We start from the raw sequence: 24331 nt of genomic DNA, 5'->3' as shown, positions 1-24331 counted from the left end.
GAATATATTATTTTCTCTATAATTTAAGAAATAATCAAACAACACTGTTTGGTTTTTCAGGCGCTCAAAATGTCTGTTATTTTCGAATAAGAAAATAACCAACAATAATTGTACGTATTGCTACGCAACAGACAAAGTATTGTTGATTTTAGGCTGGATTTATGACGTCACACTTCTATGACGCCTATTTTTTTTACACGAACACTGTCAATAAATCATGAATGATTTCGGACAAAAAAACCTTTGTAAGTTCACATGTAATTGTGAACATTTTTTACTACCTCTCATTATAAACTTATTATTGTGACCATAGAGGTTTTTAACGTCCATAATATGACGAAAAGGCACTTATTTCCGTGTCCAAAGTTATATGGGTACCTATAATATTTTTTATTATGTGAATGTCTTAAATATGTACGGTGTAATGGTTAGTGGTGAGATAAATAAGAAGAAGTCGTGGTGGCCTAGTGGGCAAAGAACCAACCTCGAGTATGAGGGCGCGGGTTCGAATCCAGGTCAGGCAAGTACCAATGCAACTTTTCTAAGTTTGTATTCTAAGTATATCTTAGACACCAAAGGCTGATTAAAAAAAAAATGGTGAAGGAAAACATCTTGAGGAAACCTGGACTATATAGTCTGAAATCACCAACCCGCATTGAGCAGTGGGACGATATAAAAAAAAAGACTAACTGTAACTGAGATAAATAAAACTTCCGAGGAAAGGAAAGATTAGGAGGAAGGAAAATGGCCAAAGTTTACTCAATTTTTATTTTTTATAATTTAAATTTAAGTCGCGAATCCTATGCCTCCTCCAAAGCTTCATGTAAGTACTAAATAAGTATGTGACGTGAATTAGCAGTATTCAATTAACATAAATCTATGCAAACATTTATTGTGTAATGAGGATAAACTGCGCTATAAAAACTATATAGCCGTGTTAAGTCTTGTTCAAAAATCGCATTTACACGGCTCTTAACTTTCAGAGCAAATGTTTCAATTATCAGCACGCATTCATTAAAGTCACTGTAAGAAATTGTTCAATGAAAATTAATTTATTAATTACGAGTGGTAAAGGGGATCAAAAATATAATTAAACCTTGTACATTTTGATTGTACAATACCATCTCTTGTTCACCACGGTGAATGTAAACAAGATTAGCAACAAGTTTGTCGACCAACCTGAAGGAGGAAACATGAAAAGTGATCGAATTTACATTTAAGATCAAGTCCACTATCACAGGGCAATAAAATCTTAAAATATGTACCTGTTTTTGATTCTTTAAATGTCAATTCTTATAATAAATCAAGTTAAAACCAGTTATAAACACAATGTTGTTTAATAAAGAAAATGATTCAGAGCCGACAAAAATAATATGGAAGAAAATAGCTAAAAATTGACAAATATTTGTCAAAACTCCTTCGAAACTAATCAACTTGCAATTCATAACGTGCAACTGAGGCAGGTCAATGACCTGGCAGTATAACAACCTTCAGAACTTGGTAACAGACCTAAACTAAAGGTTGAACAACATAGGTACTAAACTTTTTATTGTTTTCTATTCAAACGCAATTTGTATCAATATGTTCATTAATTTGTTCGTACACCTTAATAAGTTTTACGATTATATTTTACCTATTGTGATAAATAATTAAGCGATTGTAGATAACAACAACACACAAACAAAAATAAATAAGAAATAACCCCCAAAAGGGTTATGTTCTTTACTATCTGCGATCAGGTAAAAAGGCAACGTTTAGACAACAATAGCACGATGTCATTGCACTGCAAACGAACTATTAATTTCAAACTGCAACTGTTAGTGTGAACATAAATGAGAAATTACTATCTACAACCCTTAATAGCGTGAATAATGACCGGTGACAACATAAAGCTATATGATCGACTGTTCCCTGAGGATTAGTTGACATTAGCAAATGCCACACACACCTTCTGCTCCTAGATTAATGAAACCTTTCATACATGCGATCGGGCTAGACGGAACGGCGTGAAATGAAATTGGGAAATGCAACCACAAATAGCAATTTTAATTACAATGTGTTAATTAAAAACGTGTATTTTAAGGATAGCTCATTACAGTAATATTCGATGTTAATAAAGGTAATTTATATCTTCCCAAAGTGTTGTTTACATGTTGGCAAAGTGAAACCCATCAGGTGTATACACTTACGTGCACGGAATCTGGGATACAATCTGCACGCTTTGGCATCTCTTGTGTTATTTGCAGAATTAATGAAGAAAAGTTGGCAGCCGATGGTTTTGCGGAAACAATACGAAAGAAAGTTGGTCTACATTTACAAGGATAACGTAGTGAAATACTCTAATGTTCATATTTTTATAAACAAAAGAATGAATTTAAACTACCAGACAAAAATGGATAAAGTGACAATTAATTGAAATATCTGTGTCTACAATCAATTATTTACAAAAACAAAATTATCTATCACAATCAACTAATAATCTCATAATAACCAGATACCTAGATTATCTCAATAATTAGCAATCGTAGGTTAAAATCACTTAACTCTTACAGCTTAAGTTAAGTTAATTCAGATTGCAATGTTGGCGATTAAGCGGTGCGCGGTGGGCGGCGCTCCCGGCCGTTAAACGTAACGGGTTCGAGTGCCGGCTCGAGCAAACTACATAACTAGCTATTTTGTTATCACAGCTCAGTTTTATGCACTCTAGTGTAGATGCATGTTGGGATATTAATGTTAGGATCTTGTATTGAATCATGTGGGGGCACCACACACAGATGTAGGTAGTTTTTGATGTCGATAAGCTTAACAGCTCATTAACATGTTGTTAATGATTAAAAATTGCTAATTACTAGCTATCAATAGTTTCTCCCGCGCCAGTAGTAACTACTTCACGTACCTGATAAATGATCAATTTAACACTGATAGTGCTTTTTTTTAATTACACCAGTAGTTCCTGACATTAGTGCGTTAAAACTAACTCCTTCACGCCTTCACACTCTGAGACACTTGAAAAGGGTAGTGTAGCGTAGTGCTATCGAATCAAATAATCGATTAGTGCCAACCAGATGATCATTTGCGATCAAACGATCCTATTCACTACTAACTACATAGAATTCCCATGCTACCTCCTCACAAGGACAGATCAAGGTGAACCCCAGGGTGAACAAACATACCCACGTGTTATGGGACAATATCATGGCGTATCGTATGCCCCATTCAAATGTATTGTCTTTCCCATCAGGTTATTGAGTCCATTAGAGAAATTAAATCTGATATGATGCATTATGCCCGTCCGCCATGTTTTAATGTAAAAGCTTTCAGTACTAATCTTCTTTACAAATAATGTTTGTATTTAAAATTGTAATAGTTTTAGGACTGGCTCAGCTCGAATATACTGTTATGACTGTTTTAAATAATGGTTTGATTATAGGTATTTCATCAATGTTTAATTAAGCAATTAAGTCAGGACCAAAAAAAACTATCACGCGAATTTAATTACATTTATACAGATTTGACATTCCAACAGTATAATTGTAGGTACTATTAACTCCACGTTTGCGTGTCGTGCCATTTAAAGGGGTCACCCATCAATTGTTCCCTGTCAGACAAATTCGCCGTATTAACATCCATTACTACACACCATGCGGAAATAAGGGCAATCTAAAAAATCCTTGGTATTTATCATTATCCTGTCTCCTACAACTCATTTTCCTGTGTTCCTCAAAGTCCTGACAGTCAGAATGCAAGGCCACCGCCTTTCACACTTAACAGGTATCGAATCTCGGAATGTGACGAGTCCTGTCAAGGTCCACTTTCACTTCGCTCGCTTCACAAGAAGAAATTATCGACATTTATTGCGACGAAAAGGGCATCACTTATGTCTAAAAGAGTAATTGTTTCTGCCGACCGCTTCCTCGTTTCACCGGTTTTTTGTTTATCTTTCCTTGAGTAAAAATTCCATGTGCACCATACAGGGTAAATGGCACTTTAAGTACCTGTTTGAAGAATAATATTTTAATATTTATTTTTGTCATAGGTATTTGTATAGCTAAGGCTGATAGTTTTGAAGATCAAATGAACAATTGATTGTCTATTGATAACTCTACGAAAGAATGCATGTTTAGAGTTTGATTATTTTGGCTACGGACCGAATATAATATAAACATAATCTGCAGTAGCTCTTATATTAAGTTTATTCGAGATGTGTTATATGTACCTATCAAAATTTTATACGGCTTCTAGTAATAATTCTCAGGGATTGATGTTTTCGAGAACATTCTACACGTGTCAAGATTTTAATTAAAATAATTTTCATATGTTAATTCGCTTAGTAACAGATATAATAGTAGACAAGATTTGTAATCACAGAGGTCTTTAAATCTTACATCTACATTTGCAGAAAAAATCTTAATCTCTCTTAATTGAGTAGAAAAACTGCATCATTGAGAAAAATGTTTCGTAATATTCCCGCAGAGTAAGGAACAATAACATTCTAAAATTCTTCTTCAAAGTCATTTCATAATGACACTCGCAACTGCCGTACATTTGCAAAATGACAACACGCGAAGTCACAGGGTGGTCTGGTCATGACGTCAGTTTGCAGTAAACACAGATAGTCTGTCGATGACCAGACGATGACGTCAGACAACTGAGAAATGCCTGTAATCCCCAGACAGATAAGGAGTTAGAACACCATAACAGCTTATGAAAAAATTCCAATTTAAGATTATAGTGCAGATAATCTGCTTGCATCATGAGTAATCTCGCGTTGACGTAAAACGCTCCATAAGTTCTTCATATAGAAACTGTGATATAACTAATTGCTCTGTTAATACACTGTTTGGCTTCCCAAATATTGACTCACAATATTGAACTTCGGCCATAGAATTTCCAGGAATATTGGCGTCACAGCTCGCCGTACATTTTAGTGCAAAAAACTGTTTTTCTGCTCAAATTAAATATTCCTCCCATAGTTTGACAATTCCCATGCTTTGCTATTGTTATTGAAGGCAAATATGAACTCAGTTGGTAAAAAATCTGTGACAGGAAATCCTGCAAAACAGCAATAACTAATTTTTTTGACAATCTTATGTAATGACAGGTTATTGCAAATTACTTGTAAAACAATATTAACTTCCAGAGAATAATGATAGTCATATCCCGTATTTATAAGGATTGTAACAGAATACATGTGCTGTGTGCGTAACAGAATACAAAAAGCATACTTTAAAATATATAAAATAGGTTTGCATGGTAACAACAAGGATCATAGTTAAATTAAGAATTTCTTAAAATAAAATCTGTAAGCACTCACGTACGTACACGACAATTTATCATCATATAAAGATCTTTAAATGTTTATAAGTACCAGACATTTTAAAATAACGTAAATGTTAAAACGTTACGAATTATTTTGAGCAAATGTGACGTTACTCGTAACATGTGCTGTGTGCATAAATCTAAGATTTATTACAATTTATGTGTTCAAGTAAATACAAGCAATTTGTTGTATCATTAGTGAATTTGTCATTGTTGAAGTCATTGCCTTCACATGAATCATTTGTAAGTACCATTTTTTATTATGAACAAATTATTTCATCATTTCCAAATCATAATCATTACAGGACTTTACCCTTTTCAATTCATCATTAGCCTGTCATTTTGTGGTATTCAGAAAATGCAGTGACGAAGTTTATTTTTGTAAAATTAATTAATCCTTTAATTGTGCAATAAAGGACATTGGACCTTATTCAACCTTGCAAACTCTAGTACAAGGTATATTTTTGAATGCCCGCAATCATCTTTAATTACGTTTTAATTCTTGAATGTATATACCTACTGAAAATAACGCCTCCCATACAGGTGCAAACGAAAACAAAGACGATAAAATTAATCATACAAGGAAGGAAAATTACAAGGAGACATACGTATTTAAGAGATAGCTAATTTTATAATTAGGTTGAGGTTACCCGATAAGAAAACAAAAAAAAGAAAATATGCTCCACTTGCAGCCAGTACTTTTTTAGTACAATCATATTGTCTTAATCATATCGTGTTCTAAATCACAAACTAATTAAAGATAAAAGTTAATCGCAAGCCACTACAGTGGTATTCTATTGCGTATATACATACCTAAATATTTAGTTATCAGAAATATTTCGGTTTTTAGCATAGATAAGTGTTGTTGTGATCTCGTTTTAATCCACGTGGATTGATAATAAATTAGTATCAATATTGTAAACACATATTAAAACTGTTAAACTTTCTAAGAAATTTGATTTTTTATAAATGCGTAATATGCTTTGGAAACCTCTTGATATAAGCTATACCTGTTGACTCTAAATGGTAGCTACCTGACCGAACACATACTTATCTCTAATTTATGGTACATTAATACTATTTGATATTGTTGTCTTAATAAAATTAATGACTGTTTACTTAGCGGAGTGACCTTTATGTAAATAAGCCATTCAAGTTAAAACAAACAAACAAATCGATGATATAATCATGTACAGTCTTGTATTTTTCCAAAATGTGTTTTTTTATAAATTTTGCCAAGATCAGATATCTGACAATATAAAACGAATAGTTTAGGAAATAATATAAGTTATGAATCGTAACAGTATTGCCCAATGATTTGAGGACTAGCAAACATAAAAAAAACAATTAAGGATCATTTACAATTATAATGAGCACTAATTTATTTAATAGGCTTAGTTCTCAATACTTTCCTAGAAAAACAATAAAACTAGTTTTAACGTTATCTTAAAGGTTTGTCAAAAATTCAACCTTCGGAAGCAAGGTCAAGTATAATTTTCCGATCATGCTTCCTATCATCCTATCACACTTGACGTGACCTGTCACTGAGAATTATCAGAGTGACCTCTGTAACGTGAGCCAGGTCACCAGACCTCACTTAATTACAATCCAACATCGCTACGTGACAGCAATATTCGAAAAAAACACGAATATTTTCTCATAACTTTGCACGACAGACCTTATTGTAAAAACTTCAGAGGTCTACGTGACAAGGTGCTTTATTTTATTTTTCTTCTGACATAGATAAAAGTTGAGAAGTTAAAGCAGCCTTTAGTCGGGTTCTTCAGAATATAATTGAGTTGTTCAACAACATTTATCAGAGCTGTCACAGAGAGTGGCTGGAGATTTCAATTTTGATTAAGGCAAGTAAATTCTGTCTGGAATTTTAAAGCACGTCTGAAAAGGACAGTCCGCTGTCTGTTGGACATTTTAGGGTTATTTCACGAGATTTTAGAGATCTAAACTTAAAGGGGAAAAACGGACCTTACTTCATTCACCGTGATAACAATAGTTAAATTATTGAAAGATATTTTTTTGCTTATTTCTGCTAGATTTTCACAACGTTACGGAACCATCCGTCCATTCGCACTGGCCAGTATTATTCGTCTATTCTACAAAGAGGGTGTTCACCAATTGACGCGTGAAACAGGAATCAATTGAGTACGTCTCACGAAGAGCTTTGATTTGTTACTCGATTGGAAGATCGCGTGAACTCCACGTATTGCGATCACGTGCGATTAACTAAGGTTACGTACGGACTTGGAGCTTCGGTGATTGTTATATCACGAATGTGTAACGTGTGTTATTGTGGTTTTTGCTAGTCTATGTAGTCTGAACGTTCATGTAAGGTCGAGAGTTGAAGTCCATAGTATTTTTTTACCCTCGAAGTAAAAAGAGGGGTGTCTTTGATTGTGTGGCTGGTAATGATTTGAAGGCGATTCTTGATTTGAGAACCTATTTAAATAAGGGCCTTAATCAAATAGTGGTAACAAGATACTGATTTACTAAGGTATTTGATGTTAGTTTGAGCAGTGATTTTATTTCAGAGGGTTTTAAATTCAGTGTAGGTACTTGTTATTTTTTAATATTGAATCAGCAATCTCTTTAAATAACTTGTGACTAAAGCCTGATGAAAAAATAGCTTTATAAGTATCAGCATTGATTCATGATATGCAAATTAAGCGATAAATTAATTACGTCACTAGACAATCATATCATTATCAAACGATTAATGTTATTGAGACAAAATAGAAACACGCCTATACGCACGTATACCTAAGCTGTTAAGGAATTATTATGATAATAGATATTGACAGGAAATGTATCAATTTGCTGAAGAAAAATGGCAAAACTATGTTCTTAAAAGTGTTTTTTATTCCTCCCCTTTTCGATTTTTTTTCCATCATCTGAAGGGACATCGTAAATTCACTGAATCTATCAAACGTCACGTTCCAAGTACCCCCGCGGTATAATGTTCGCAAATAAACAGCAAGCAGCCCGTCCTTCATGCGTAACAACTTGTTGCCGGCTCGTGTTTACTTATGTTGTTGTTTTCCAATCGTCGTAACCGAGTCAGAATCAGTCAGTTTGAAAGAATTGTGCACTATTGCAATTTTGTGATTAAATGAACTGAAAGTTTCCCCATCTCAGTAGGTACAGTTTCCTACAAGGAAAAACAGGGACAAGGTGCTTGGTTTTGAAATAATATTTTAACCATTTTTTTTTTCAGTAAGTTTGTGTTGATGACGTTAACATACCTAATGAATAAAGTCTCTTATCATTATCGTCGGTTACATTGATGATTGTGAAGTAGTATTTGATAAACGTGGGAAAATTTGATAAGATCATTAATAACTGTTACACTTTATGTTCTGTTAGTTAAGTAAAAAGAAAAATATTAGATAAATATTTTGTTTTGATCAAAGTGGTTTGGATCAATATGTTATTTTTTTATAAGGCATTTAACACAGGTCGAAAAAGCTTTAAAATTGTTTTCTTATCAATCGTTTTTTTGACAATCTGTCGAAAATGTGGCTCTGGCTAATGTTCTGCCTTAAAAACTGGTCTAAATCCCAAACAACACAAGTATAGAACATCATTGTATAACTAGTTTAGCCTGTCTCGTGTCCAGCCTAGGTTTCTGCCACGCAATTACAGACCTTGTCTAATGATGCTAAAGTAGATGTTTGAATGAGAATGATTCGATTAAAAACTCGTCGAAGTCAAGGTGAAGAAACCGCAAAGCTGAATAGATTTTTTAATTTGCTTGATTTTGGGGACTTATTAAAATCAAAAATAAAACAATTTATATCCATTTTAGGTACCTACCTAGTCGATTTATATCAATTTATTTTTTAGGTTTTCGTCAATGACCCATAGGTACTTGATATACCTATCTGAATAATGATGATGCATCAATTTAAATATTGTAATACCTTTGTACTGTTGAATACGTTTTATGAATGCATAATTACTCAAAATAAAATATCATTGTTTCTTATCATTTCGAATAAATATTACGAGTGAGACTAATGTTATCTTTTATCATTTATGCTAATTCAAAATATTGCATTGTTTCAGAATTGAAGTGATTTAAACCTTAATAAGAAAATACATAAAATAATGTACGATTTTTCTCAGATGTAAAAAAATATATTTTTCTTTATTTTTATTTTTTTTATATATAACTGTTGATCATTATTTTTCATTTATTTTCTTCAGTAACCTACTGAAGGTGTTATTTATTCAATGTAACTACCATTAAATGGTGTTAAATAGCAATTAAATAGCTTCACAATCGTGAGATCCTATTATTATCCGCTATTTTTATAGAATTACTATTAATTTGAATTAATTGTGATGTCAGCGATTAAAGATATCGTTTTGTCGATGAAGGAACAATAGATTTCACAAGAAATCATTACACCAAGAAGAAAAACTCAAGAAAATATTATTTATGTATGATTTATAACTTATAAACAATAAAAATAAATTAGCTGGCAGGGTTTTATTTGACCTAAAAATACATAGTGACTAGCAAAAATATTTTTATTACATCCAGGTAAAAATATCATCAACAAACATTATTATTATTAACAAAGAATATTTCATTGGTTTGCCCTTCGTGTCTTTGCATTTAATTCGACAGTCAAGGACGATTCATAATACACTAACATTCGGAATTTAGTATTGCTCATTCATTGTAGGGCGAAGCTTGTCAGCGGAAAAAACTGTTTTAAAGGAAATCATCATAACATATTATTATTTTTATTTATGTACAATAATGCGAAAAAAATGATAGACAGTTAGATAAAATATATTCTCTCATGCGAAAACATGACACGGTGTCACGGTTCCTTCACAATGCAAAAAAAATGCAGCAAATATAGTACTTACATAATATATTTAATCAACAGTACCTAGGTAACCTTGAAAACTCTCCATCTTTGTACTTTATACCAACATTCCCAGCTTATCAGTGAATAAAACCGAGTATGAGCTGCAGTCACCGTGAAATCGATTGAATGCGTCGCAGGCGCAGCGTAGCTACCGGTCCACAGATTAATTTCAGCAGAGTGCTAATTATGTAACGGTTTTACATGATAGATTGTTCGTCTCACACAATGGTGTATGGTAATCAAAACTATATTCGGAGGTAATATTTTGAAGAAAAACTACTTAAAAATTTTGTGAAAGTAATGCAAAAAAATATTTTGCAAGTGCATTTGCACTCTGTCTTGTTGTTTTAAATCAATCGCTGCTCCGACAAAAATGTAAATTGGATTATTCCAAACTGTTACCAGCCAAACATTATTTTAATTAAAGTACAGATAAATCTATTTTTACAAGACAGACATACCTACAATAATAATTAATTAATATCTTAAGGTGACAGATGACACTAAGCAACCATGTTCGTTTATCTTATCGCGTAACCCCGTCGTCACCCTAACACAGAGTAGTCAAATACATATTAAGCTGCAGTATCATAATTACTGTAGCTAAGCGAGTTATTTACAAACTGGTGCTGTTATCTTTACTCTGTGACATTGTTATTATAATAAACTCATGTGCTGGAAAGTAAGCACGTGCAGTAGGAATTACAGCCGGACTCCCGACACAAGTCCTCTTTTGCAAGAAAAGTAATATTGAACTGGGTAAGGTAAAGGTCCTTTTGAGAATTGGAAATACAGATGAAAATCATTATTAGTGCACATTTAATAGGTCTACTTAGAAAGAGAGGAAGTTTCCGAAATTAGGTGGATTCCAATTAGAAGTGCCTTGGCAATAAAAAAAATAATAATTTACTGAATATTGATTCGCATATTTCACAGAAAAACTGAGCGATTACAGTAAACGTACTCTATTTGCGGTCATAATTTTCTTATCTAGAAAAGTATGGGAAATTCTTAAACGTTACACTGAAAGGTAAACAAAACATATTTATAATTCGTATCACCAAGTAATCCACCTTACTGTTACATATACTGATCTTGTTGCTTGGTATAATTATCTCGCGCGGTGTTACTCGTATTAAACGCTAGATGGCGCGATACCTGCACAACTGCACACTGGTGCACTCGCCTGTACTGATTGCATCGGGGCTTCAATCGTGAACAAGTTACGTCTTATAAGGCGTTTTTAGTTTACCTGTTTGTTTCCGAATTGGTTAAACTAGTTTATGAGAAATTCATTAATTTTCTTATAATAATGTTCAATTTTCTTTTCTTCTAATTATATTTTTATTTTATTTTTGTAATAAGTTAGATAAGTGCCTCACTAACGCATTACATTGTAATTATCTGTAATGTTAGTGATAAGTTTGATAAATAAATAAATACATAATAATATTTTTTTATTGGCAATTTAATGCAAAATCATTTATTCAAACTTGGCTACAAAATGACACTTTTGGAACGTCAAGATTTACAAATGACAGCCTCCAAAATGCCCACGCTTCACCATTTCCTATGTGAAAAAATGTACTATCCTTAACTTAACCTATAAACAGGTGATCTGAAGGTACATTTAAGTATTTCGCGTGTTAATATTATAACATCGTTAAGAATGCATATCGTTCTTTAGCCGATTATTACATAAGAACAGACAGTAAACCACGATAATTCAATAAAGGTTATGAAACGCACTTGCGTAAAATATTACGAAATTCATACGAGTTTTATACTTGTACTTAAAGTAATTAATATCATCAATAATTGTGTTTTTATTGCGGTACTATTGCTATTTAATGGTGTTTTATATTAAACACGTGTCTCTGTAATTAATATTTTTATTTTTAGCAGTAGGTAAATGATTAAACGTGAGTATGTAGGTATATGTATGTAGGTAGCATTTACCTGTTTGTATGATATTGACCTGAAAACTTTATACTTTGCATTAAAAGCAAAATAAGTGTATATACATTTTTCATTTTCATAAAATCCATGTTATAGACTGTTGACACAGTTATCACGAAAACTACTTTTTCTAGGATTTTGTAAAATGTTTATAATTAAATAATTATCATTTTTATACAGATGGGAATACAATTAATATCATAACTTTTTGAGTTAGAGTTTTTTTCAACTAAAAAGTAATGATTTTATTTCTGTCACAATTCTCTTAAATGAGGTAGGTATCTAGCAGAAATGTGACATAAGTTTACACATTCCAAGTATTAATTAAATAAAAGACATTTCAGTAAATAAGTTCAATAAACAACGCATTGCTAAGAACAATATCGATAAGGAAAAAACAATATCCGTACAATTTAAACAATTACAAATTGTTTTAATTCTCATTCGCCATGTTTTTTCCTGCGTCTCTTTGTTCACATCGTACCAACGTGCGAATAAGTTTTGTCAATGGTTGCGTTATGAGTGCTTGCAGTTATTGTTGCACCTGAGTGGCTTGGTGTACGAATTGGTTCATAATTGCTTAAGTCAGCTATTGAAATGAAATATTGAAACGATTTCGTTTTAATTGATCTGTTTAAGAAAGACTTATTCTTAGCATGTTCTAGGGTTTTCTCAATTCGATCATGTTTTTTAACCAGAAATCGTTGAACAACCGTCTGTACCTATTAAAAGTAAATCGAAATAGTTTTTACTGTTTACGTAACTGAAACTGGCAAGCTTAAGATATAACTCAACCAGCTAGCTAGTTGTATCCTGTAATGTAAATAAGGTTGTATGCTAAAATGCAGTGAGTGTCGGCTTACCTACATATGCTAATGCACCAAAGACACACAGTTTAGTCATAATGGGTTGGCGCGAGTCCAGGCCGCGCTTCCGTGACTTTGTGTGCTTCAGCCCTTAAAACACAATGAACTGTACAAAATCTACTAAAAGAATTTCAGTAAGTATTTCTTTTTATCACGGTACAGTTACATTTTCTGCGAGAGAATATAGGGCATTATTATAACCGGCAAATCTTAATTACCTACAAGTGAGAGTTGAAAAATATTTCAATCTATCATTAGTAATTCCGCGTATCTAATTAAACATCTTTCATCTCACAATGCCGAAGAAAACGAGCGTAAAATATCGAGTATTCGTATATTTTCTCATCGCATGAATGTCATCGTTAACATTCATATTTGTCAGCGATGGAATTAATTACCGTCGGCCGGAATGTAGGAATATTTCACGCTCATCGGCCGAGGCCTAATGCATTGCAGTTGGACGCGAAAACGTCACAAATATCTACAGTTGATCTTGAAATATAGGTACAAATATCTTTAGTTGATCTTATATTATACAGATATCTACACTTGATCTAATAATATAACGAGCTTGGTTTCTGTAAAGGATTTGCTCTAGATTAGACGGATTCTTATTTAAGCCATATATGGTGAACTGTGTCAACTGATCAATTAATGCTACTGGATGTTGGATATTTGCTATTATAATCAAAACTGCCATCCTTTAATTCTCATTTATTATTCAATCAACGTAGAGATTCTCCGTAAATAATATTTTCTATTAAAATATATGAAACAGTGAACGTATAAACATGACCTAAAATTCTAGAAAAAATCATATGCATTTAAACACGTAAATCGAGCGTATTATGACAGAATTAGCATTGCAAAGTATCGACAATCTGTGTCAGTGTATTTTGCATGGAATGCAATATTGCGTGAGTGCAGTTTTTTGAAGAATAACGTTATTTTTCTGTTCGCGTTGGAATATAAACAAAATATTTTACGATAGTCAGCAAAAATGTGCGGGCGGCGTAAACAGTGCGCACTGACGCGATAAAAGCTGTGTTTTTAATCTGCTCAAATAACAATGGAGTCATCAATATTTCGAAACTTGATATTAAATAAATAATACAAAAAATCTTTTATTTTGTACGTCCTTGCTCAAATGGCCCATAAAGAGAACATTGTCACGTAATAAAACAATTGAAAAATATCACGTTTATTATCTCGCACGCGTAGCTTTGTACCTGTCTGTCATTTGACTTCTATCGCTGTACCACGACTTCATACCTAAGTTCAAGGATAAAACTTGAACGTTAAAAGAGACCTTTCTTACTAGAGGATTTTTCGGTCGGGTTTTCTGCGCATACGCTCGAGCCAGGACGATGAAGCCTGAAACCGCGTGAAAGATATTTTACTGCGCTGAATCTGTCGCACAGAAGAAGCGAGCGACAAAATCCGTAAGTGCGTAAGCACTGTAATACAGTGATTTGTGTCAAGAAGTTAGTCGACTCACGCATAACTTCACGACGTTGACACATGTCATGAACCGTGCAAGGGCTCATATTTTACGAGCTCATTGTGGCTACATTTAAACAAACAAAAGCCGTTTAGTACTAAAACCTTTGAAAACAATGGAAAAGGTTTAATAACCGAAGGACATAAAAATATCGCGACCTTAAACTCGCTTTGCTTGAAGTAGGCAATTAGGTATCGATTTCAGTTACAGAGAGCTGTTAAAGATTTTTTTATTGTATCAATCGTACTTAAGTGTGCTATTAAACGTCACCGATGCCTATAAATCGATTTCAACGTGTGCTCGCGATGACTTCATTATTCCTTTTTTCAATATTAACTTTCAACATATATAAAGAAACAAATCCTTTAGGTATCACTACCCCAACTTGTTTTTTCTTCTTTCTTTAACAACACACCTCATAAACTGCCGAACTACTCGGTCCCTCCGAGAGGCACAACAAGTGATCCGTAATAAACATGCGGCGCACGCGCAGGTCCCAAATCTGCATTACATTCGGTTGCCTCAGTGACCTTCAAGCTTTACTTTCTAGGCGCAACCAACCGTGGCGCTACGTACGAGGCCCGCCTTATATGTGTAAGAAAATACTTTGAAAATGTTATTTCATAGCTCTCCCAAGAGTACCTGCTACTTCTCGCATCCGGATGAAAAGGAGCTCCTGTCCTGTCCCAGGCAGGTAATATTTATCTATGTGTTTATCAAATTTTATTTAAATCGCTTCAGTAGTTTTGACGACAGATGGGCTGAGTTACTTTCGCATGCATAATATTGGGTAGGTACTGCCTATGAGGCTTGAGATGCAGCTGTGTTTATTTTAATGAGAGATAGGGACAATAGCAGCATCAGCTTGTAGGTTACTGAACAATAATATTTATACAATTCATTTGCTTATAATAACCAGTGATGAGTTTTAGGTAGCTGCAGTGTAAATTGCAATACCATAAACCTACTACAAAGTGCCAAAAGCATGTGAATTATTCGTAGATATAATCATGATAGTTAATACACAGCATAGACAAATAACTAAAGGGTCATGAAAAAAACAATCATGAAACATTCATACTAACTGACGTCATATTTCTTTAAGGAAGATAGGTGTATTTGTATCAGGTAAAATTATTTAAAATATTACACAGGTAGATGCCATTGCTCATACTAACTACACCAGTTGGTGAATATCCCCTTAGTCACACATCAGGTGATTCACGGGAACAAAAACATTAAAAAGAGTTCCCCATTCAAATGCACTGGAGTGTAATAGGAAGCCGCTTCCAAGGAAAAAAGCGTAACGACCTTATGCACCCGAGTGTAATAGGGAATATTTTAATTGGAGTTTTATACTGCAAGTAGCTGCAGCTATGGCGAACATGATTTCAAGTTTAATCATTTTTATCGCACGCTCGTTATTGCGTTGTTACCGTAATCGCTTATTATAGGAAGTGTACATTACACGGTTTTACGATGTAGCTATGTGTGTACATAATATGTAGGTACCTACCTACCTTACTACTAAAGGGAGGCAGTTTAATGGGCTGCCGAGTACCATTTAACACTGCTCAGCTATAATCTTTGTAGTTTATCGCAAACGCGTTATTCATAATATTTCGCAATTTCACGCACTGCGGCCGAAATGTGTAACCAATGTGCAAATACATACATGCACACACACTATATTGATATGCATAACCACGAACAATGGAATACATAATCTGCAGATGAAAGCTGCAATTGAGAGAAAGAGAGTATTATAAAAAGTGAAATTCTGCTGTCAGGTATGTCAAAAACGAATAGAATAAAGAAAGAAATATGTCTAATGTGTCGGTTGCACCTGTAACGAACTGGGTTAGAGCGAGTGCCGATAACCGCACGGTTATCAACGGTAGTTAACTTGCTGGCTTGCTAACATCGGGACCCCGTATCTGTGCTAGTATCAATATTCAGAATATACTACTAACTAGTATAATAGTTTACCAATATTCAGAAAATTCATTCTAATGAGAACCTTCCGCTAATGTACCATTTTTGTACATAAAGTGTAAATAAATCAAGAGTAAATAAAATAGTGTAAATAAGCCTCCTATAGATTCAGTAACTTATCTGACAAATATGGGCTCCTCTATTAGGTATCAAGCCCAGATGTCAAAGTTTAATCTGTGGTTAATTTCAGTTAGATAATCATTCTAATAAATAACATTGATAGGCCACTGTTCTTCAAGCCAGGACAGGCGATAAAGTACTCCTTATTGTGCCACTAACACACATTGAAGTAACAATTAACTATGAACTAATTGAGCCGCGTTTAGCATATTAATTACTGCTTCAATGCTAAAGATGGCTCGAAGTACGACATGTAGTTATAAACTGCGATATTGATAACTCATGACATCAACGATTGTTTGAAGAAACTTCATTGAAGTATTAGATTGTTCTAAAAAGTGATACTTATTCGGAAATAAATTATGTAATTAAAGCCTTAAGACCTTCGAAGGTAAACCAGACAAAAAATGGCAGTTTAAGGCGACAGGTTATGGTAACGGGTTTTTTGGTCCTACGATTAAATTGAATAAAAAGTTGACAAAAAATGATAAACGGAAGTGTTAAATTCTATAATTATTACGATTATTACGCGTCATTTTTATAATGATTGTAGTAAATAACTGTTGGTTAATTACACTTTTTTTATTTTTATGATAAACAGAGGTCAATGAATATTTAAGTTGTATGGTTATAAAGTGTTTAAGGTACCTACCTACTTGTCACGTACTCTGAAGCGAGAAAAATTATAAAATTTAATAATCTACACACTTTTAAGTTAAACTTCTAAATATAAAAATACCGTTCCTAGTAATTTAGTGTAACAATTATGTCGAATATATTGCTCTCTTGAATGGCTTAATGCTTAGCATATTACAACATAGAATTCAAGGCCCAAGAAAAAAATTCGAGATACAAAACGCGAATATTTTGGCCAAGGCAAGGCAACGCGGGCGCAGCCATGGCTCGACAGCCACAAAAAATCTTAATTGTCATCATAAAGCATAGTTACGTGATACCAGTCACGGTTTGATTACAGAAATGATAGTTAATTCATGTCTTTTTGTTTTCTTTTCACATGAAACATGGTCGAATGTACTCGTGCGAGGTACGATTTCGTGGAGTAACTGGTTTTTAAATTAGTTCTGATGAATGAAGTCACGGTTTAAAGGGTTGAATGTAGGCAGATGAAATCGTGTAGTATAGATTCGATATTTATACATATAATAAAATGATAGGGAAGTCAAAACTGTACATTGAATATTTTTTTTAAAGAATACTTGGGGGATGATCCATAATCGATTGTGAACCCAAATAGGTATGTAGTTTTTTGGATTTTTTGTCTGTATGTTTGTCCCGGATAAACTCAAAAAGTACTGCATGGATTTAAATCAAATTTTGCATGACTATTACTTGGGGGCCGGTTCAACAAATAGGCTATATTATCACGCTATCACCTACGGGAGTTGAGCAATGAACGATTAAATAAACGAAAATTCTATATTGCCCACGCAGACGAAGTTGCGGGCAACAGCTAGTTTTTAATATGTGAAGAAGTCGCTTAAATTATAACTGCTGGAAAATATGTATAGGTACCTAAGATTACTTATATTCAACGTAGAATGAAGTTTCAATGAGTGCGATGTAGGTATACATATAACTTTTTTATATCTGAAAGATCGATAAAATTAAGACGAAAGATCATAAACATTAATCAAAATATTCATAATTGACTATAATCATTTCCTACAAAAAGTTAATATCAGTAGGTATTTATGGCGTGTTTCCCTATCAAAGTTAAGATTTAATACCAGTTTAATTATGTCGGTAAAAAGTAACAATTTGCTTCATAAAATCATAATTACCGATATGGTACATGTAATGTACGTACTAAATAAAGTACGTATAATACAGGGTGTACTTAGTTACCATAAATAGGATTTACTTCATTCAAGCATACAGTAGGATAATTTTTTGATAAATACTTTATTAACGTCAGAAAATTAAGACATTTTGATAAGCCTCAAAAATATAGCTTTACACATAAATGACTGATGAACTGAGATGATTGATGTCAGTATGTAAATAAGAATTCCTTTTATAACATCAAAGCTAAGGAACGGTGAACGTTTCATTACAACCGACTAGTACATTCATAATGAAGAATAGCGTTAACAAATGCTTCAAAACCAGTAGACTAGGGACAAATACGAGACAAATCATACAAAGGAAATTAGACTTTAATGTTTAATTGATAGGGTTTATATGGTAGATATGAAGTCGGTGGGCTTAGTAGACGCCGCCGAGCGTGTCAGTGGGAGCGACCGACCAAACAATGATGCTTGGAATGCGATACGAAAAAAGAGTGCGAGCGAGAGCCTGGGAGCAAGCGAGACGGAGAGCAATCGTGCGCTTCCGTTGTAACATGGGGTCCTATAGCGCTCAGGTGGAAGAAGATCCCATAATATCAGGTGTTCGGAGATAACGTGAAGTTTGAGCACATACGTTGATAAGGCATTTTGTTCCCACTATCACAGCTTTTTAGAGCCGTTACAGTATGATTTGAATCAAGTTCCCATGACAATAAATTTAAACTAAGCTAGGGTAATTATAGATAACGATCATGGCTATAAAATTCCAAAATACAACCAGAAAGTTGTTACTGCTAAGTACCACAATAACTAGTAAAAGTTTCCAAAGAAGATTTACACCTGCCAGGTGAAGTGCTACATCGCATTTTGAACTCATAAATAACATCTTCAATGATCAGGCCCACTTATTAATTATTAATGATGAAGACAAAAAAAAGAACAATAGAAACATTAGCAGTATGTGACTGTTATGATTCTAAATAAATATCATCAGATAATGATGAACAATAATAAAGATTAAATTAGACGTATTGCGACCGGAGACGGTAGCCATACGTGTCGTACAATATCATCATTTAGACAGCCTTGACGATCATTGCTAAATTCTAAAGGCAAAATGGACACTGAACTATAAATTATTCGAGTTTCTTAAACCGCGTGTCGAAATAACTGCAATATTTTACATTCCCCAGATATCTTAGGAGGTTAGAAATGTTATGTTTTATTCAAACATACGAGTTTTGTTTGACAAGCGTCTCGTAAGTAGGTGTATCCAATAAACATTCATTTGTATGCTAAAGACAAGTAACGGGCCCAGCGTGCATTTAGTGGGTTATAGCCAATGATAATGATAAGATAAAAAAAATGAAAATACCTTCCAAGAAGAACAGTTCTCATGGTCAGTCATTTATGACTTGAGATAATACTTAATTCGATAGCAAATAACTCAAGGGTGGAATTACACGTGTACGATCAACCACTGATGTTATTTTCCTAAGTGACAAGAAAACAATAAGATTGCACACAATAGGCAATAATTTGTTTACCCACGTTGCTACTGCATCTCTAGGAATGACCTTGAATATAACATTGAAAAAGTTCAATGATTTACAAGAAGAAAAAAATATACCGATAAATCGGAGATAGCACTGTAAACAAAAGTGAAATATAATGTTTTTTGTGTATGTCTGTGTCCGACAAAAAGCTGGCCAGTGTAAAGATTGTAATAACAGTGAAAGGCTAGCCCATAGCTTTCGAACATTTCCCTCGCTCCACGCTCATAACCTTCAATAGAATTAGAAAACGGAAATTACAGTTAATACATTTTGTAATGCATATTACCGAGATCGCCCTTCGAGCGAGGAGGAATGAAAGTAGCCACATTGTCTTTTATTTCCAAGTCAACTTGAAGTAGTAACACCAATCGGTTGCTAACATGATACGTGCGTCAGAAATTAAAATTATTTACTTTAAGATTAATAAAGCAATTCACGCCTTATCATTAATTGGTGTAGCTCGAAATCACGCTGATGTCAAAGGTAAAATTAACAAAAACATGACACGTTGGCTTCACGTGGAAAAGGATCAATTAACACCATCAATCAAAAAAACAGCAGTGTTGACTAATGACCATAATAACTTTAGCCATGATCTTAACATTGTGCGCAGTTAAGCTTATCTCATAACGTGTCACGTACGATAAGAATGTTAACGATCTCGGATCAAGTAAAAGACCATTAGGATGCATTGTGCAGATGCTGCGGCTTTCACTCGTGAATAAACTCCGTGTCCAGGTTGACACACATTCTGATCACAATCTTTTATGCTCACTTCATTGACTACTTCAACTTTCTTTGGTTCGGGCTTATTTGAATTTTTACTTTCTTCAATTGCGTGAACCTGTCTACATGCAGTAGAACATTTGATTTAAGCGTAACTACTTCCTTCTTTCGTTTATGCAATTTTTCTATGCCATGTATCTTTTTCAGGGCCTTCAGAAATAAGTAAATAATAATAATCAGCGAAATATTTCATTTCCACATTACAGTGGGTTTCACATCCTTGCACGAAGGACGGTCGAGACTTGATTTTGCAACAATTCTTATTTCCACAGCCTTGAAACTAATCCTATTAAATATTTAGAGAGCATCTAAATCTTTAAATGTAAATAACAGCATCTGTACAAATAGTGCGCGATCTTCACCCACTTATTTCAAGTTTATAGATTTATCATTATCATTCTTTACATAGAATTTTTAAATGTTAGTTTTTGCTGTATCATCACATGATAAGGCTTGTTTAGTTTCTCTCGGTTTCGGATGTCTCGGCAATTAGCAGACACAGCGACGCATGACAGATGCGCCTAAACGAAAGTCTTCTGATTAACATCGACATTCCTTTCGCTTTGTTCCATGTATTTATTTAAATAAAAACGTTTACATCTCGTGTTTGCATACGGCTCCTGCATTTTACATTAACATTGTCATTCGGTGAAGCAGATAAACGATGCCAAAATGTTTCAAGTATTTTTTTTTATTCTTTGGTATCAGTTGTTATGTCTGCTAAAGCTTATTATTGAGAATACAAATTAGTGATTATTATCATTAACTGTTATGTATCTTTTGCGCCTTAAAACCGAGTGTGAATTGTGGATATTCGACTTAGCAAGGTGTCATATTGTCAACAACGCAGTTAGGCGTACATTGGCATGATTTTGATCTCCGAGCTTAGTTTGACGCATGTGTATAATATTTAGCATAAAAACATGAGCCAAGAATCGAAAAGGATACATAATTACATACTATTTACTTATTGCAAAGTGTTCGAGTAGAAGCCTATTGAAATGGTGGGCACAAAAGAGAAGCCTTTATCCGAGGAGCCTAGCATAAAAGTATTTCTAGAATGCACAAACAAATCCTACAAAAAATGTTGAAAATGTTATTATTTATGTAATGTTATAAGACTTTTTTTTAATCGAAGGTCAGACTTATTCCAGTTGTTATCAAATAACTCCACGATGTCAGCTCGTGATTGCAATGGACATTCAAATTAGATATCGCTGTAAACGGTGCATTATGAATGTTTAATATTCGCTATTTCGAGTTAATTTACTAATTTGGAGATCCGATCGTTTTGCTCGGTCGAGTCGCCTTGGACCACTTACGCAACCTTAATAACGATTGTATTGACATGACTTTAAAAAACTATACACCATATTACGTGTGTTGCCATGAAAAGATATTGTGATTGCTACGTTTTCTACAATAGTAATATAATAATTTGTAATAATTCCTTTAAAGATTAGTGTTACCGTTTGATTTATAACTTCCTAGTGAACCAATCTTTTACATCAACCATATTGTGTTTGAAAAGCAGGTACGTTATTGTAATTTGTACGTGCACTTGTGTTGAAACCAACTCAATACATAATCAATTTGCTCATTGGAATGTAGCAACGCGGAGTTCCGCAGGGCGGCAGCTTAGGGCCACCGCTTTTTCTGCACTTTGCGAAATGACCTATCAATTTGTTGACCTAAATTCTTCATCTGATAACTGTAGGTAAGGTTGAGCAACAAGCACTTTTATTAGAAGATACCGTAAGTGATAATATTATCTAACAGGCCGTTGTACTCGCTGGAGAGAGACAGAGCGTGACGAGATTCGTCGAACCTAGGGTAACCGTCTCGGTTGTAAAACGACCGAAATTCACTTTTTATGTGGACCTACTATATTTCATACGAGTATTTCGTAATTTTTACATAGGTAGCTTCCTCTTGTTGGTTTATATTTGTAAGTAATAAATAATAGTGACTCACCTCTAGCCCAGCCGGTGAGTACGTTTCCGAGATACGCCACTTTGTACACAGGATCGGGATCACTGATGCGCACGCTGTTGGTGCGCCGGAGCAGCTTCCCAATTCCTCGGGAAAGCCGACCGATGGCACGAGCAGTGAAGTCTTTGCCAGACGCGCCGTCAGCCAGACACACCTCGGCCGGCAGGATGGACCTGGTCTGGCCGTTCTCCTGCATCTTGTGGCCGATCAGCCTCGGCATCGTCAGCGGTAGTGACTTCTTCTTCTCTGGAGTCAAGGTCTTCGCCTGGTTCACACTGTACACATTGCAATTCTTTTTAAAGCTCTGGCCGTTTACTTCTTTGGTTTGATCAGCTTCATCAGTCTTATCAGATTTGTCAAACTCTGTCGTTTTTATTCTACCGTTGAGATTTTCGTTCAAGTTGTTGTTGTTTATGTTGTCAGTGAATCCGTCGCTGAACCGGCGTTCGGAACTGGAGCGCCTCTTCATGAGAGACGGGTTCCTCAGCAGTATGCTGGTCTCACTGGAACTTCTGTTTTTAAGAATGTGTATTTTCTTGACCCGCGTGACGGCGCAGTCGACCTCGTCAGCACTGACCATCCTTTCCGTTTTGCCTTCTTCATCCAGGAAGCGCACTCTGAGTCCATTCGGTTTGCAATCACTAAGTGTTTTTTCCGACTCTTGGAGACGTTCTGATTGATTTTTTGCGCCTGCGTCTAAGCAGTGGCGCTCGTTTTCACTCAGCGTTCCGCGAGCCATTTTTCTGTTGAATGTTGTCACTTTTTGTCAACACTATTACATTATGGCTAGGGAACTCGTATCTGAGGTAAGTTCACAAGTTTCCGAGTAACGTTTTAACCGTATATCACTGTCTACTGCAGGAGGAAAGCTGTAAACACTAAAACCGAACCAGTCACCACCTCGCTAACTACTAAACACACACAGAGTAGTACACACCTCGTCCATTAAAGAACGACACCGGTTTGGAATGTAGCCTTCTCCACTTACTCAATGCACTTGTCCGTTTATAAGAGAAAATGTTAACAAAAACGTGAATCGATTAAAATAAAAGTCGATTGACTTAATGAAGAGATTTCTGCAATCAGTAAGTGATTACGTTCATTACACTAATCAGTCACTTTGGGTATTGTATCGGAGCGAATATCGCTGAGGCGCGGCGCGTGCGCGTGCGTTGGGTCGCGGCGCTGGAGTGGCGGGCGGCGCGGCGGCGGCGCGGAGGCGTGCGCCCGCGCACCGGTCACTTGATCCCGGCTTTGATTTTAATGATCCGACTACTTGTATCGCTGCGTTAACGCATCGCTGTCTGCACCATCCACCTGGAACCAATAACAAAAGTCACTTTAATGGCGTCGGAAAGGGTACTCTACTATTGGATTTATGAAACAAACAGGTTGTTTGCAAAGTATTTTATTTAAATTTTATGTGCGCTAATCAAGTTGCATCCCATACCTTTGCAATAAAAACTGCACATTTAATTTTATCTAAATTAGATCAAAATAAACCGGACAAGGTGCATGACGAAGACTTTAT

General features: G+C 34.6%; 1 protein-coding gene across 1 annotated transcript in view; it reads right to left on the bottom strand.

Moving 5' to 3' along the window:
• The window catches only part of LOC110377648 (uncharacterized), a 75965-nt gene extending 51893 nt beyond the window's left edge, over positions 1-24072 (bottom strand). Inside the window, exon 1 of the mRNA XM_021336601.3 lies at positions 22783-24072. Coding sequence (XP_021192276.3) covers positions 22783-23539 — 757 coding nt within the window. The 5' untranslated portion in view covers positions 23540-24072. The remainder of the gene's footprint in view (positions 1-22782) is intronic.
• Between the last annotated feature and the right edge of the window lie 259 nt (positions 24073-24331).

This window comes from Helicoverpa armigera, chromosome 5 (assembly GCF_030705265.1).
Source record: "Helicoverpa armigera isolate CAAS_96S chromosome 5, ASM3070526v1, whole genome shotgun sequence".
NCBI classification, from domain to species: Eukaryota; Metazoa; Arthropoda; class Insecta; order Lepidoptera; family Noctuidae; genus Helicoverpa; species Helicoverpa armigera.
Note: the sequence above shows the minus strand (reverse complement) of the source record. Positions and strands in the feature narration are given on the sequence as shown.